General features: G+C 39.3%; 1 protein-coding gene across 1 annotated transcript; it reads left to right on the forward strand.

Annotated features, from left to right (window-relative positions):
- The first annotated feature begins 49 nt into the window (after window positions 1–49).
- On the forward strand, window positions 50–15239 carry LOC135480531 (iron-sulfur cluster transfer protein NUBPL-like). The gene is made up of 10 exons (XM_064760385.1): window positions 50–131; window positions 533–689; window positions 1437–1471; window positions 3414–3504; window positions 4820–4859; window positions 10008–10098; window positions 10492–10585; window positions 12175–12381; window positions 12888–12970; window positions 14605–15239. Exons 2-10 carry the CDS (start codon window positions 572–574, stop codon window positions 14665–14667), a joined length of 822 nt encoding a protein of 273 aa, XP_064616455.1. The 5' UTR covers window positions 50–131; window positions 533–571; the 3' UTR covers window positions 14668–15239.
- The last annotated feature ends 1735 nt before the right edge of the window (window positions 15240–16974 follow it).

Genomic DNA, 16974 nt, shown 5'->3' on the forward strand with positions numbered 1-16974 from the left:
CGAAATAGGGTTATCTCCCCATTCTCAAGATGTCTGCCTCCATGAGAAGAGTGTTGTGCGCTTTTGCGAATTGTAAAAGTAGCCCTGTAGTTTCTTTGTCTCGGTTTTTATCATCTGATGGAAATTCAAATGTAAGAAATTTGTGTGTTGGCTCTATTAGTCAAAACAATGCACCATTTATTCCTTGCAAAATTGAAAATAGTCGCACTGAATTTGTGTTTGACAGCTGACAAGGGGAGAGCACCCTGTAGAGCACTGTCTTGCTTTACACATTAAATGGTTTTAAAACAGTTGCTGAAGTATAGGTTTTGTTCATTGTGCAAAGTGAGACTTCCATTTGTACTCCATATGTATTTGGGGACGTTTACTGTATTTAGTTCTAGCGCGTCTGTCAAGATGAAATATTTGCAGGCTGTTCAAGAGTAGGCTAATTTAAGATGACAATGCAGGACTAATGTCTTAAAAAAATGTCTCGTAAACATGGAAGATCTAATCTGTAATTTTTTATAATGAACAATTTCCGTTTCACCAGGGCTCTAAATCCCAGTTTGAAGGGAACCCGAAATTCACAATGAGACAAAAAGAACAGATGTCCAAAGGACTTCCAAAGAAGTTACCTGTGGCTGGTGTTAAACATGTGATTGTGGTGGCTTCTGGGAAGGGTGGGGTTGGAAAGTCAACCACTGCAGGTGATGTTATTATTTCATGTATTAAAGGCGTACCATTGCCTTGGAGTTTATATATTAACTGGTATAGGGGCATGGTCTAGTGGTTAAAGATTGTGACATACCCTTTCAATCATTGGACCATATGACATGCAAGTTCAAAACCCACCTTGGACAGGGAATACTGAGATTCCCCCAGCTCACCCAAAAAGCTAAGCGTGATTTAAAGTGTTAATATTAATGGTGGACAGGATTCCTACTAGATTGAATCTTGAGACATCCTAAATTATGCAGCAGTGTGAGTGAAATGGCAGTTCTGTTATTTTCCCATAAGATAGCTTATTGATTGTGCCGCACATTGGCCCAAGAACTGCTCACCAATGCAGTTCAGGTCATGCTGACTTCTTCATACATGCAGGTCTGCCAGCAGTTAACCTGTAGATGATATTTTTTTCTCACATTCTCCCAGTATAGTGCTGGCTGTTGTCGCATGAGTAAAATATTCTTGGGCACAGCGTAAAACATTGGTCAAATAAATACGTAAATCATCATGTATGTTGTATGTAATAACATAAAACCACCCAGTGATTGTAGACAGATAATTCTATCTTACTATTGACAACCCAGTTACATAATCCATCACAAAACACTCCAACAACAAAGGGTTTAGGGAGGAAGACATAATTGTTGTTAACCACAGGATTTTTTTGTCTCCTGTGCGGCAATTATTAATTTCACGTATGCTGACATGAATTTCTATTCTTTTTTCAGTTAATCTGGCATTAGGGATTGCTGCAAGTGATACTGTAAGTGGAGTTGTAGAACACTGTATTTGATTACTGTAATTGTTTTAATTTGTCGGGGGGGGGGGCTCCGTGGCATAGTTGGTTAGCACGCTAGCACAGCCAAATGACCCAGGAGTGTCTCATCAATGTGGTCACTGTGAGTTCAAGTCCAGCTTGTGCTGACTTCCTGTCTGGCCATACGTGGGAAGGTCTTCTAGCAGCCTGCGGATGGTCAAGGGTTTCCCCCGGGCTCTGCCCGATTTCCACCCAACATAATGCTGGCTGCCATCGTATAAGTGAAATAGTCTTGAGTATGGCATAAAACACTAATCAGATAAATAATATTTTTTAGGACATCTGGATACAACAGGAATACATGCACAGTGTATACAGTTTCTCTGTTCTCACATGGATTATTGTCCACCTAATGAACAACCTAAACATATCTTCACTTTTCTGAAAATCTGAGAGAGCTTTTAGCAGTACTATAATCTGCCCTAGAAATTAGATTTATTTGATTTATTTGATTGGTGTTTTACGCCGTACTCAAGAATATTTCACTTATACGACGGCGGCCAGCATTATGGTGGGTGGAAACCGGGCACAGCCCGGGGGAAACCCACGACCATCCGCAGGTTGCTGGCAGACCTTCCCACTTACGGCAGGAGACCCTAGAAATTAGAAGAATTGCAGTAGTAACTTAAGCCATGTCAATCAGGTTTTGGGGGAGGAAAATTCATTGAAAGGAAATCTAATTCACCTATAAAGTGCATGACAGAAGCCGACAGTCAGAGCTGTATTGACCAAATTTGTAAATACATAAGTTGAAGTGCTTATTCACCCAGCGAATAGTGGCCAAAAAAAAAAAAAAAAAATTCTGGATTCTAAATGGCATTATAAAACTGCAATATAATGTTAAAAAGAGATGTGGTGACTTTATGGTTTACAGTCAGATGGTGATACATGTAGTAGCATTTTAGGTAAAATTTATGATATGTGTCTCTATGCTACATATCTTGGAAAAATTTCATATTATTGAAGGGAATTGTCGGGAGACCTCAGGATCAAACCTGGGTTGAGTCATACCAAAGACTACCAAAAATGGTACTTGTAGCTGGCTTGCTCGGCGCTCAGCACTGAGAGGTTAAAGCAAGGCAACATGACAGGTTGTCCTGGGGTCAGTATAATGTGATTGGGTGGGGTGTCATGTGTGGTTTCATCGGCATGATACTTCAGTGGTGGCAGCACTTTGGTGGCATGGAATCACCCTTCCACAAGAAGACACAGTGTATGTACCCCCACCTAATCACTCCTCATCATCATATAACTGAAAAATTGTTAAGCACGACATCAAACACCAAGCATACATACATATTTGTGAAGGAACACAATTTCATTTTGTGTTTTACGGGTGAGCCAACAGTGAAAAAATCCAAAATTAGAATAAAAATAAAACTGAAAGTTCACCATTTTATTTTGTCTTATCTTGATTCTCTTATGATGTTCATGTTTTTCAGGGCTTTGTGACCATGTAAATATGACCAGGATATTCGACACTTTCCACTGATTAGTTGATTTTCAAGTTTTATTTTTATTCTTATAACTCCTCTGACATAGAAATAAGATTTATTCTACCGAAAGGGGCCTCCGTGGCTCAGTTGGTTAGCGCGCTAGCGCAGCGTAATGACCCAGGAGTCTCTCACCAATGCGGTCGCTCTGAGTTCAAGTCCAGCTCATGCTGGCTTCCTCTCCGGCCGTACGTGGGAAGGTCTACCAGCAACCTGCGGATGATTGTGGGTTTCCCCCGGGCTGTGCCCGGTTTCCACCCACCATAATGCTGGCCACCAATCAAAAAAAAAAAAAAAAATATTCTACCGAAAAAGCAAGAGTTAAAATTGGTATTGCCTTACATTGGAAATTGAAAAGAAAAACTGTTCTTCTCTCCTTTTTGTCTTGCTCTCAGTCTCGCAGTGTGGGTTTGCTGGATGCAGACATCTATGGCCCCTCCATACCCAAAATGATGAACCTGGGGGGAGGGGTGGAACTTACAGAACGTAGGTAGATTGGATATTGTTCAGTTATATCTTTGTAAAAAAACACTTTGTGGGGTTGGTGGGTTCAATGCTTGTCTTTCAGTGACTGTTTTGAAGGTGTTTGTTCAATTCCAGTACAGGAACATACTCCTCACAGTGCATGCTTTATCATGCCACTGCCACCACTAGACATGCTTGACCTTTGGGGCTTGTGCAACACACATAGGTTTGTTCAGGATTAGCCTCACCACTGGTGTCCTCGTGGAGAACTGTATAATCAGCATTCATAAATAATATTGTAAAGTTTAGAATCAAAATGTTGTACATACTTGTGGTAAACAGAATGGAAGCGCATTATCCCAGTGACCTTGGTGTTGTTCAAGATCTCTGTACAACTTTGCTAGTGGTGGTAGTGATGTAACGGGAACGTAGAAAGTGGGAAATACAACGTCAGTGATATTGGCTCACACTGTAGGTGGGAAGGTCTGCCAGCAACTTGTGGATGGTCATGGGATTCCTATGGGCTCTGCTCGATATCCTCCAACAATAATGCTATAAGTGCTATATTCTTGAGTACAGCCTAAAACACCAAATAAATAAATAAAAAAGCACTATGTGACAAGGAATCCCTGCTTCCTATGTTTTCAGGGACTTGGTGTGATGTATTTTCCTTTTTTCTGATTGATTCATTCAACTTATAAGTTAAAGAGTTGTTTGTGAAAATTGCTTAATTTCAGTCAAAAGTATTACTTTAAGGCCTTTGTGTACTTCTGAAAGTGCATCTTTACATACCAAACTGTAGTTAAAATAGTGAGCTCCAGGCTCTCCGGTTTTGTTCATCCCTAAAACTGATGGTGGAACCTTAGAAGGCTGTTGTTTGAGCACAGTGTAAAAACCCAGTCGGATGAATAAGATTTCATTTTACTGCTGAATTCCCCTTATGAAATCGGGGGCCTCCTTGGCACAGTTGGTTAGCTCACTAGCGCAGTCTAATGACCCAGGAGTCTCTCACCAATGTGGTCGCTGTGAGCTCAAGCCTAGCTCATGCTGGCTCCCTCTCCGGCCGTACGTGGGAAGGTCTGACAGCAACCTGCGGATGGTCGTATGTTTTTCCCAGGCTCTGCCTGGTTTCCACCCACCATAATGCTGGCCCTGCCATATAAGCGAAATATTCTTGAGTATGGCGTAAAACACCAACCAAATGAATAAATAAATAACTAAGACTGCTCAAGCAAACTGGTTAACTTTATGTTTGACAGAGATCCCTTTGAGTTACTTGGGGCAAAAATTTTTTAATTAATTTAAGTTTTGTTGAATTTTTGTTTCATGTTCACAGAGCAGTTGATGAAACCATTAGTGAATTATGGAATTAAGTGGTAGGTAGGTGTTTTCATTGTCCTTAGCATATCTTAATTTAGGCACAACGTCAATGTAATAATTTCTATTATATAAGCGCTTGACATCTTCTACGTTATAATATATTTGTCGTAGTTGTAATTTTGGGGTAGTTTGACAAAATATAGAGATGCTTTCCTTCCCTTTTTCTACTTCAGCTGGTTTGCAGCATGTCTGTGGGGCATGTCTATGGCATATGATACCTGTATACATATTTATTAAGTGGTTTATTAATATTCAGAGCCATCAGGCCATTAGCCCACGTACAGGTGTGATAACAGGGATACATACAGAGTAACAGAAGCGTATAATACACATGTAGAGCTAGGTAAATATAAAATACAATTTTTGAGCAAAGATAGTGTAAACACAGGTAAACATATGATGTAATTCTTGTTACAGAAATGTTATAAGCCTACGTGTAAACATAGGTGAATATATAAAACTATTCTTGTTGAAATTTCATAAAGAAATAGGAATTGTAAATTGTTATAATCAGAAGTTAAGGTCATGAAATATGTTAATCACAGAAAAAGCGTTAAAAAAGAATCCAGTGAACTGACCTTCTAAAAGATTGTTGTGAAGAAAAAATTTCTATGGAATGATTAGAACTCAGGTCATTATAGAAATTCATGGCTCGAGGGAAAAGTTTTCAAACGTTAATTCTAGTTGACTCAGGCCGGAAAGTTGCCATGTATCGTAAGGCCAAGGCAGGAAAATTAAAATTGACCTACTCTACTAGGTAAGGCAAGTCAACGACTCTATTTAGTCTGAGAGATACTTTTGGGTGGGGGACCATATAATCGACCCATGCTCTAAGTTGAAGGGAACTAAAGATCTGTACAAGGATATAAGTTACTTGGTTTTTGTAAAAGAAATGCATGATCTCTTGAGAAAAACAAGCATTTAATAACCTTTTCTAACGGTATTGGTGACATGTACTCTGAAATTCAGATTACTGGCTAATGTTATCCCAAGATCTTTCACACTCTCGACTCTTTCAAGTGCATGTCCGTCTATGCTATAATTGGATATAATTTTGTTGGTCTTATTCCTGAATGATATGACACAACACTTGTCCACGTTTAACTCAAGCTGTCAAACTGAACACCACAGTGTGAAACGTCACACTTCGTCCCCTGGGCACACACATAATCTGACACCTTGCCATTGCAGAACATGTTGTTATTGAACTGAGTTAAAGCGTATTCAGCTAAAATACGATCTGGTCCAACCGTAAGGCTTCAGCCCATTGTTTGTTGACCGCCACTGGATATCTGCACGATTAAAGTCACCCTTTAGAATCTCAACATCTTGATCTGGGTCAGTGGCATTATATAATCGTGAAAGTGACAAATCTAGTTCAGACCACGTTTCTGATGTTGACCATGGCAGAATATACACGGATCCCAGGAAAACATTCACTTTTTGGAAATAAATTTGTTTCAGAACACCTCCCTCTTTCTGTGTATGACTAGTAGCAGTAAGACAGGTGTGACGGTCTTTTCTGAATGTTTTGTAGCTCCCTTTCAAGATTTCGGAGTCAGATATCTGAGCATGCAGCCAGGATTCGGTGATAGATATGAAATCGTAATTTGTTGCCACAGAGATTCACATTGAACTGTTTGAGTTTGACTGCACCCGATTGTCTGTTGCTTTCAGCATGACTATGGGGTTTGTGGTCTGTAATGCCTGTAAACGTATTTCCCTCACATGTAAGCATTGTTTGGGATTTTCAGCTTGACTATGGGGTTTGTCGTTTGTAATACCTGTAGACATTTTTGCCTCACATGTAAGCATTGTTTGTGGCTTTCAGCATGACTATGGGGTTTGTGGTGTGTGTTACCTGTAGACATATTTCCTTCACATATCAGCATTGTTTGTGGCTTTCAGCATGACTATGGGGTTTGTGGTCTGTAATACCTGTAGGCATATTTCCCTCACATGTAAGCATTGTTTGTTGCTTTCAGCAAGACTATAGGGTTTGTGGTTTGTAATACCTGTAGACATATTTCCCTCACATGGAAGCATTGTTTGTGGCTTTCAGCATGACTATGGGGTTTGTGGTCTGTAATACCTGTAGGCATATTTCCTTCACATACCAGCATTGTCTGTTGCTTTCAGCATTTCTATGGGATTTGTGGCCTGTAATACCTGTAAACGTATTTCCCTCACATGTAAGCATTGTTTGTGGCTTTCAGCATGACTATAGGGTTTGTGGTATGTAATACCTGTAGGCATATTTCCTTCACATATCAGCATTGTCTGTTGCTTTCAGCATTTCTATGGGATTTCTGGCCTGTAATACCTGTAAACGTATTTCCCTCACATGGAAGCATTGTTTGTGGCTTTCAGCATGACTATGGGGTTTGTGGTATGTAATACCTGTAGGCATATTTCCCTCACATGTAAGCATTGTTTGTGGCTTTCAGCATGACTATGGGGTTTGTGGTCTGTAATACCTGTAGGCATATTTCCTTCACATACCAGCATTGTCTGTTGCTTTCAGCATTTCTATGGGATTTGTGGCCTGTAATACCTGTAGACGTATTTCCCTCACATGTAAGCATTGTTTGTGGCTTTCAGCATGACTATGGGGTTTGTGGTATGTAATACCTGTAGGCATATTTCCTTCACATATCAGCATTGTCTGTTGCTTTCAGCATTTCTATGGGATTTGTGGCCTGTAATACCTGTAAACGTATTTCCCTCACATGGAAGCATTGTTTGTGGCTTTCAGCATGACTATGGGGTTTGTGGTATGTAATACCTGTAGACTTATTTCCCTCACATGTAAGCATTGTTTGTTGCTTTCAGCAAGACTATAGGGTTTGTGGTTTGTAATACCTGTAGACATATTTCCCTCACATGGAAGCATTGTTTGTGGCTTTTAGCATGACTATGGGGTTTGTGGTATGTAATACCTGTAGGCATATTTCCTTCACATGTAAGCATTGTTTGTGGCTTTCAGCATTTCTATGGGGTTTGTGGTCTGTAATACCTGAAGACGTTTTTGCCCCACATGTAAGCATTGTTTGTGGCTTTTAGTATGACTATGGGGTTTGTGGTATGTAATACCTGTAGACGTATTTCCCTCACATGTGAGCATTGTTTGTGGCTTTTCGCACGACTATGGGGTTTGTGGTCTGTAATACGTGTAGACATATTTCTCTCACATGTAAGCATTGTTTGTGGCTTTCAGCATGACTATGGGGTTTGTGGCCTGTATTACCTGTAGACATATTTCCTTCACATATCAGCATTGTCTGTTGCTTTCAGCATTTCTATGGGATTTGTGGCCTTTAATACCTGTAAACGTATTTCCCTCACATGTAAGCATTGTTTGTGGCTTTCAGCATGACTATGGGGTTTGTGGTATGTAATACCTGTAGGCATATTTCCTTCACATATCAGCATTGTCTGTTGCTTTCAGCATTTCTATGGGATTTGTGGCCTGTAATACCTGTAAACATATTTCCCTCACATGTAAGCATTGTTTGTGGCTTTCAGCATGACTATGGGGTTTGTGGTATGTAATACCTGTAGGCATATTTCCTTCACATATCAGCATTGTTTGTGGCTTTCAGCATTTCTATGGGATTTGTGGCCTGTAATACCTGTAAACATATTTCCCTCACATGTAAGCATTGTTTGTGGCTTTCAGCATTTCTATGGGGTTTGTGGTCTGTAATACCTGTAGACGTTTTTGCCCCACATGTAAGCATTGTATGTGGCTTTCAGCATGACTATGGGGTTTGTGGTATGTAATACCTGTAGACGTATTTCCCTCACATGTGAGCATTGTTTGTGGCTTTTAGCATGACTATGGGGTTTGTGGTATGTAATACCTGTAGGCATATTTCCTTCACATATCAGCATTGTTTGTGGCTTTCAGCATTTCTATGGGATTTGTGGCCTGTAATACCTGTAAACATATTTCCCTCACATGTAAGCATTGTTTATGGCTTTCAGCATTTCTATGGGGTTTGTGGCCTGTAATACCTGTAAACATATTTCCCTCACATGTAAGCATTGTTTGTGGCTTTCAGCATGACTATGGGGTTTGTGGTTTGTAATACCTGTAGGCATATTTCCTTCACATATCAGCATTGTTTGTGGCTTTCAGCATTTCAATGGGGTTTGTGGTATGTAATACCTGTAGGCATATTTCCTTCACATATCAGCATTGTCTGTTGCTTTCATCACGACTATGGGGTTTGTGGTATGTAATACCAGTAGACGTATTTCCCTCACATGTGAGCATTGTTTGTGGCTTTTAGCATGACTATGGGGTTTGTGGTCTGTAATACGTGTAGACGTATTTCTCTCACATGTAAGCATTGTTTGTGGCTTTCAGCATGACTATGGGGTTTGTGGCCTGTATTACCTGTAGACATATTTCCTTCACATATCAGCATTGTTTGTGGCTTTCAGCATGACTATGGGGATTGTGGTCTGTAATACCTGTAGACGTATTTCCCTCACATGTGAGCATTGTTTGTGGCTTTTAGCATGACTATGGGGTTTGTGGTCTGTAATACCTGTAGGCATATTTCCCTCACACGTGAGCATTGTTTGTGGCTTTTAGCATGACTATGGGGTTTGTGGTATGTAATACCTGTAGGCATCTTTCCTTCACATATCAGCATTGTTTGTGGCTTTCATCACGACTATGGGCTTTGTGGTTTGTAATACCTGTAGACATATTTCCCTCACATGTAAGCATTGTTTGTGGCTTTCAGCATGACTATGGGCTTTGTGGTATGTAATACCTGTAGACGTATTTCCTTCACATATCAGCATTGTCTGTTGCTTTCATCACGACTATGGGCTTTGTGGTCTGTAATACCTGTAGGCATATTTCCCTCACATGTAAGCATTGTTTGTGGCTTTCAGCATGACTGTGGGGGTTTGTGGTATGTAATACCTGTAGACGTATTTCCTTCACATATCAGCATTGTCTGTTGCTTTCATCACGACTATGGGCTTTGTGGTCTGTAATACCTGTAGGCATATTTCCCTCACATGTAAGCATTGTTTGTGGCTTTCAGCATGACTGTGGGGGTTTGTGGTCTATAATACCTGTAGACATATTTCCCTCACATGTAGGTATTCTTTGTGGCTTTCAGCATGTCTATGGGGTTTATGGTGGATGAGAAGTCTCCTATTGTCTGGCGAGGTCTGATGGTGATGTCAGCAATACAAAGGTTACTTCGACAGGTAAGCTATTTGAATGGGTAAGAGGCTACTGTGTCGGGTAAGTTATTCAGATTTGTAAGATGCTACTGCGACAGGTAAGCTGTTCTAATAGGTAAGAGGCTACTGTGACAGTGTGGCAGTGGTGAGAGTAATGGGTTGACAGCCAGGTGAGCTGTACATCACAGATGTTAATTCTTAAGACAATAAGCAAAAACAATATCGTATAAATAATAAATAAATATATAATTAATGGGAGCGAGTTTGCAGTGCTTATTCCAGCAGTAGTTTAATGGTAATTTCCATTTAACTCAGTTGTTAGAGTGTTGGACATGAGGGGTGTGAGTACAAGTCCTGATATAAACAAATGTGAACAAGTTGAACATTTTCAAATTACACCTGTCACTTGTGTTGTAGGTGGCCTGGGGTCCTCTAGATTACCTAGTGATTGACATGCCACCGGGAACGGGCGACGCCCAGCTGACTCTGTCTCAAAACATCCCTATTTCAGGTAAGGAGATACAAAACTACCCTATTTCCTCTAATTTTTGGGACAGATATTAGTAGTGCGGAAAGCAGAATATTACATTTCTTTCCGAGCTTTTTGGAAAAGTAAAGATGTGAGTATGTTATTCATTAGATGGTCAAACCATGCGAGAAAAAGGTAACTGAATACTCCTGTTACAATTACATGTACTCCTGCTGCAAGTACATGTACTCCTGCTACAATTACATGTACTCCTGCTACAATTTCATGTACTCCTGCTGAATTCCATGTACTCCTGTTACAATTACATGTGCACTGGCTAAAAGGAGCAGACAAGGCATGCCAGTAATTAGAAGAAATAGGGTACTGGTAATAAAAGAGATCAAATCACTGTTACTCACATGACCCAAATATCATGTGGGATAAAAATCTGACTGAGTTGATTTAGAACTACTAAAGGGAGGTAATTGGTGGAGTTGTTACTTGAAAAATGCCAAGAAGAGAGACATCTGTAATTTTTCACATTTTCAAGTTACACTGTGCATACTGTGTGAATGTATGTCATATAGAGGTACAACATTTCCATTTGTTCATCAAACTGTACTATATGTATAGTGTCAAATCCCAACTCAAAGAACACAACAGGAGATTTCTGGTAATGGAATATGAATTGAGCCCTGTTACAGTAGCCAAAACCTATTTATTGGAAATTTCTCAGGAAATGATCAGGAGATTTATTTTTGTCATTTACTTAATTGGAACTCAAGAACATTTCACTTTTATGAGCATGGCCAGCGTCATGATGGGAGGAAAACCAATGAGAGCCTGTCCATCTGCAGGTTGCTGCCAGATCTTCTCATGTACTGCTGGAGAAGAAGGAGCCAGCTTTATTATACTAGCGCCATATTATAATGTCATGATGTCTGTCCAAGATTGGTCTGTCTTTTTAAATTTCAATTTGGGCATGGATGAGATGAGCCCTTTTCAACAGAACTCCATTAAGTGGAATTTTCATGAAGCTTCAAAGATGTGTTGGGGGCATGCTGAAAGCCACAGACAATGCTGAGGGGTTTTTTAATGGTTTTAGTAGGCTTAACTGGCATAGTCCTGAACAGAGGTGAATGAAAATCCACGTACAGAAAGGCATTCAGTTTACAGGTGTAGACCGGGGAAATATGCCAGCTTCTGATTACTCTCGTCTCTTTTCTATGATCTGGGAAAAAATTAAAAACTATCAGACATTTTAAACCTCATAATCTTTAAAATGTCTTTTTAGTTAATAAATGTCTTCCAAAACTAATTCTCTGACAGAAAAATGTCCTAGTTATGGACAGCAATAAAAGTATGACCTGTATTAAACAGGTCTTCGCAACACACTTGTATAATGTGTAAATCAACATTCACTGCACCTTGTATCCTATCATGCACAGGGTGCAAAGAAAGTGGCGAAAGTTTAAATAAGTGTACACAGGAGAAATCTAGGAGGCCATGATTGTTATGTGTAATCATGTACTTTGAAAAAATACTCAAAGCTTTAGGTAAACTTAACTTTAGGTGAAATTCCGTTATAGCAACCTTTTTAATGGAAAATTGTTACGTTTTTTTTTTTTCAGGAGCTGTTATAGTGACGACCCCTCAGGACATTGCTCTTCTGGATGCGCGGAAAGGGGCAGAGATGTTCCGTAAAGTTGAGGTCCCCGTCTTGGGCCTTGTTCAGAACATGAGTGTATACATCTGCCCAAACTGTGGTCATCAAGAACATATATTTGGGCATGGTGGAGGTCATCGTGTGGCTAAGGACATGGGCATGGATGTATTAGGTATTTGTGATTTATGTTGTGTGCTGTTTTGTTGTAACATTGTTCAGGCCTATTTGTATGCCTGTCTACATAGCCTTGGATTTGTGGAAGGGGTGGGGCCATCGCGTTGCTAAGGACATGGGCATGGGTGAGCTATAGTAGCATGGCATACTGCTATTGTTCATGCCTCTCTGCCTGTTGTTCAAGTCCAGCTCATTCTGGCTTCCTTTCCGGCAGAACGTGGGAAGGTCTTCCAGCAACCTGCGAATAGTCGTGGGTTTTCCCCAGGCTGTGCCTGGTTTCCTCCCTTCATAATGCTGGTCGCCATCGTATAAGTGAAATATTCTTGAGTACAGCGTAAAACACCAATCAATAAATAAATAAATAAGTCTCAGCCGGTGAAGGACAAGGACATTATGTGAAATTGAATTACTCTTTGCTACACTTCCTGTTTGCCTTTTCCATCAGTGTGTACAGCACAAACATATTCACGAAAGTCACATTAACTCTTGTCTCTGTGTTTCTAGGTGATGTGCCCCTCCACTTAAGCATCAGACAGACGTCTGACAGTGGGAAGCCGATAGTGGTGTCTGATCCAGACAGTCCACAGGTTAGTGAGCCACAATTTCAGTCGTCATCATATGACTGAAAAATTGTTAAGTATGACGTTAAATCCCAAGCACTCACTCACTCACTCACAATTTCAGTCTCTCTACAATCACATCAGTTAGGCCAGACAATGAGTATGTCACTACTCTTTTATAATATCAATTTATTTTTTTATTTGATTGGTGTTTTACGCCGTACTCAAGAATATTTCACTTATACGACGGCGGCCAGCATTATGGTGGGAGGAAACCGGGCAGAGCACGAGGAAAACCCACGACCATGCGCAGGTTGCAGCCAAAACTTCCCACGTACGGCCGCAGAGGAAGCCAGCATAAGCCGGACTTGAGCTCACAGCTACCGCATTGGTGAGAGACTCATGGGTCATTACACTGCGCTAGCGCGCTAACCAATTGAGCTTATAATATCAAGGCAGGAACTATAGCTATATGCGATGTGCCTGATAAAATGAAGATGGTTCTGTTGTAGCTGCTAACAATCCTGACTTGTAGTCAACTGGATTTGGCTGTGGAGGAGTAGTTAATGTGTTTACCTTTCAGGAGGCTTGCTCTGAGTTACCTCCCTTGTTACACGACAGTGACTATGATATAGCGCGAGATTAGTGTTTGAGACGTGAAGCTACAAGAAGTGGGACCCTGCCTGTTAAAGCATGTGATAACCTATGTAGGCTATGTGATGACAGGTAAATTATTTTCTAATAACAGCATGTGAAAGTACATGATAACAACCTTTAAGAGTGGTAGAAATGTCTCAAGATCTTAAATCAAGTCCATGAATTTCAGCTTAAGAGCCTATTGTAATTAATTAGAGCCAGGATTTTAAAAATTATTTCCGAATAAATTTATAAAATATTTATATTAAATTTAAATATTTATCTTAGGCTTTTCAAAATAAGTTTACAAAATTAAAATCTGCCATAAAGCTAAGTCTTCAATTACCTTATACCACTTTAGCTCCAAAATTTGTCATTATCCATTTTCTGAGGTCGCACCTAGTCACAGCTTTCTCCTAAAAACGCGCCTTTTAAACGAGAGAGTGAGTGAGGGGAGGTAATTCGGTGCAGCGGTTTTCCTTGTATGTTGTACATCATGCGATTTCAAACCTGGTCTTGGGCAGGCAATTTCTGTATTCTTTCCCTGTGACAGTTCATGGAGACAATAAGCCGTCAACAGTGGTCATATCATGGTATGGCTGTTTGTGCAGTCTGTTTGTTTAAGATCACTTTTCTCATGCCAGTGTGATCTGGATATCCATATGTCTTATTTGGGATTGTCGGTCAGAGCATCAGCACAACTGTAGCAATGAAAGCATGAGCAATTTACAAGGAGTACATTGTCTCCACTTGGTTTACTAGATTTCAAGCGTTCGTTTTGTGGTTGGACAGTAAACATGTATCAGTTTTTGTTGAACAAATCTTTAGACAATGTCGGCATTCAAAAAAACCCAGTGAAAACAGTTTGGAGATGTTAATTGCAAATTTTTTTTTTCTTACTTCATACAAATAATTTTGGATTTCATTTTTGTGTGCTACTTTTAATCTCTTGTTTTTTGGTTTCCACCCTTATTTTTTTGTTGTTGTTTTTTTCCTTAAAAGAAACTGTGTGATTTAATCTTCAGGCTATGGCGTACAGAAGTATAGCAGATGAGACTATCAAGCGGTTACCTCCCCCTTTGCAGTGATCCATCATTGAATAAGCTCTAGTGACCTTGAGTGCCATATATTGACCTTGAGTGCCAGATTTTGGAGGGAAAGGGTGTGACAGGAGTCTTGTACTGCAGCACCGGTACAAAAGAATGCTGACTACTGATAATTATTAAGTTCTTTCTATGTAATGATTCTGTACATCAGCTCTCAAAGCTGATGGACGCGTACATTATAAAATTCATTAAGTATTGGGATAAATGAAGAGTCAACTGTAGGAGTGGTGATAAGGGTTTGTATGAATCAAGGGGGATATTTCCTCTTGGTATACTATAGGGCAGCTATAGGACAGAAATTATCTGAAGCGTTAAGTCCATGTAGGTGTACTAGTATTAGCTGGTCCTTTGTTTGCTGGATAAATTGTTCTTAGCCTTTTTGCACATACTAAGGCTATGTATCATTAAGGAGCATTTATTATGTATTAAATAGTAAATGATATGGTTTGGTGAACTTTGTATAATGTTGACAGAATTTTGATATGTTACAAGGTTGCTGCCTGAAATTTGGTGTAGTTCTACAATAGTTTTCTTGCGAGAAAAATCTTTTTAAATAATGATGGAAACAGTACTTTAACTGACATTGTTTTTTGACTGAAAGTTGTGGCTCACCTTGTCATGTTTTAGTAGAAATCTCATGTTTTTAAGTCTTAGCAAATAGGAAAAAATATTTTTGTCATTTGTAAATTACATGCATGTGGAGGATTTGTATTAGTCTCGGTGCTAGTTTGCTAAATCATACAAACTTATGATCTTCATTGTACTCTTTGAACTGTTCCGATACCTAGTTAAATACGTGACTCAAAAGTGTGTATGACAAGCCGCGAATCTGTAATTTACATATATGTACATATTGTTTGTATACAACCAAATGTATACTTTAAACATACTGATGAAGCTAATTTTGCTGTTCTAGTTCAATTCCTAACATCAAATTCCATAAAACTTCTGGACAAAAGTTTTGTGAGGCATATAAATTTCCTAAAATATTACTTTTGGTATCTTTGGTGCTGAACCTTTGGTGTTTCTCCAGTGGTATACCATCCTACCTTCGATCAAACACCTTTCAAGATAAACAAAACTCACACAATCAAGGAACACCAGTAACTTTGTCATGAATGAAAATTTTAGGTCATCTACCAAAAGTGATAATTAAATGTGAGTCCTGGGGAGTTTCATTGTTGCTGGCCAACTAACAAGTCTGATTTGTCATATGCATTTATTAATCGTTAATTGAAGCCTGCATTGTTAACAAGTGATGTAAGATATTTTAGTAAACATATATTCATTTACTTCCATCTTTCATTTGTTTCTCTTTTTAATTTATATATTTACACAATCTATACATTTACACAGTTTGTATATTAACACAATTTATTTTTTTTCACAATTTATATTTTTAAATAATTTATATATTTGCACAATATCTATATTTACACAATTTAATATATTTGTAGGGGTTTAACATGCAATTCAGCGCAATGACCCAGGAGCCTTTCACCGATGCGGTTGCTGTGAGTTCAAGTCCACTTCATGCTGGCTTACTCTCCGCCTTATGTGGAAAGGTCTGCCAGCAACCTGCGGATGGACTGGTCATAGGTTCCCTTGGGCAGAGAGCCCAGTTTCCTCCCATCATAATGCTGGTTGTCGTCATATAACTAAAATACTCTTGAGTACGGCGTAGAACACGAATCAAATAAAGATATAAATAAATAAATATATATTTACACAATCTATAAACAGTATCCTATAATAGAAGAATAATTCTGAAGGTGTGATCATTTCTTAATCCTAACTTCTGCTTGTTGGCAAATTACACAACTGAATGACTGCTGGCTAAATTGCTTCACCATCATCATACAGGTTCAACGGTTTTAAAATACCATCCTAGCTTGTACATAATTTTGGGGTACATGTATAATAAACTATATAGTGCATTCTGTGAAATGGGATGTCAGAACAAATAATTTTCAACTCCTGCTACAAACAGCCTACAGCCAATGAGGTTGTGTATTTGAATTCAACTCTATATAGGCTGAAGATCGGCCTGTTTCTTCAACATTATTCTGTACGAATGCCGAAGAGTTAGATTGAAACGGAGAGATCATCAAGCTTATTAAGCTTGCAAAGATCGATGGTACCAATAACTCTGAGCACAGGGCAGATCACCCTTAAGTCTTAACCCTTAAGTCTGCGCCTGAGCCTGCATGAAACACGAATCAAATAAATCAATAAATATTTTATTGCTTTTGCTGACTTGCCATGGGCCTAAATTTTTTTTTTCTTTTT

This window comes from Liolophura sinensis, chromosome 13 (assembly GCF_032854445.1).
Source record: "Liolophura sinensis isolate JHLJ2023 chromosome 13, CUHK_Ljap_v2, whole genome shotgun sequence".
Classification (NCBI taxonomy): domain Eukaryota; kingdom Metazoa; phylum Mollusca; class Polyplacophora; order Chitonida; family Chitonidae; genus Liolophura; species Liolophura sinensis.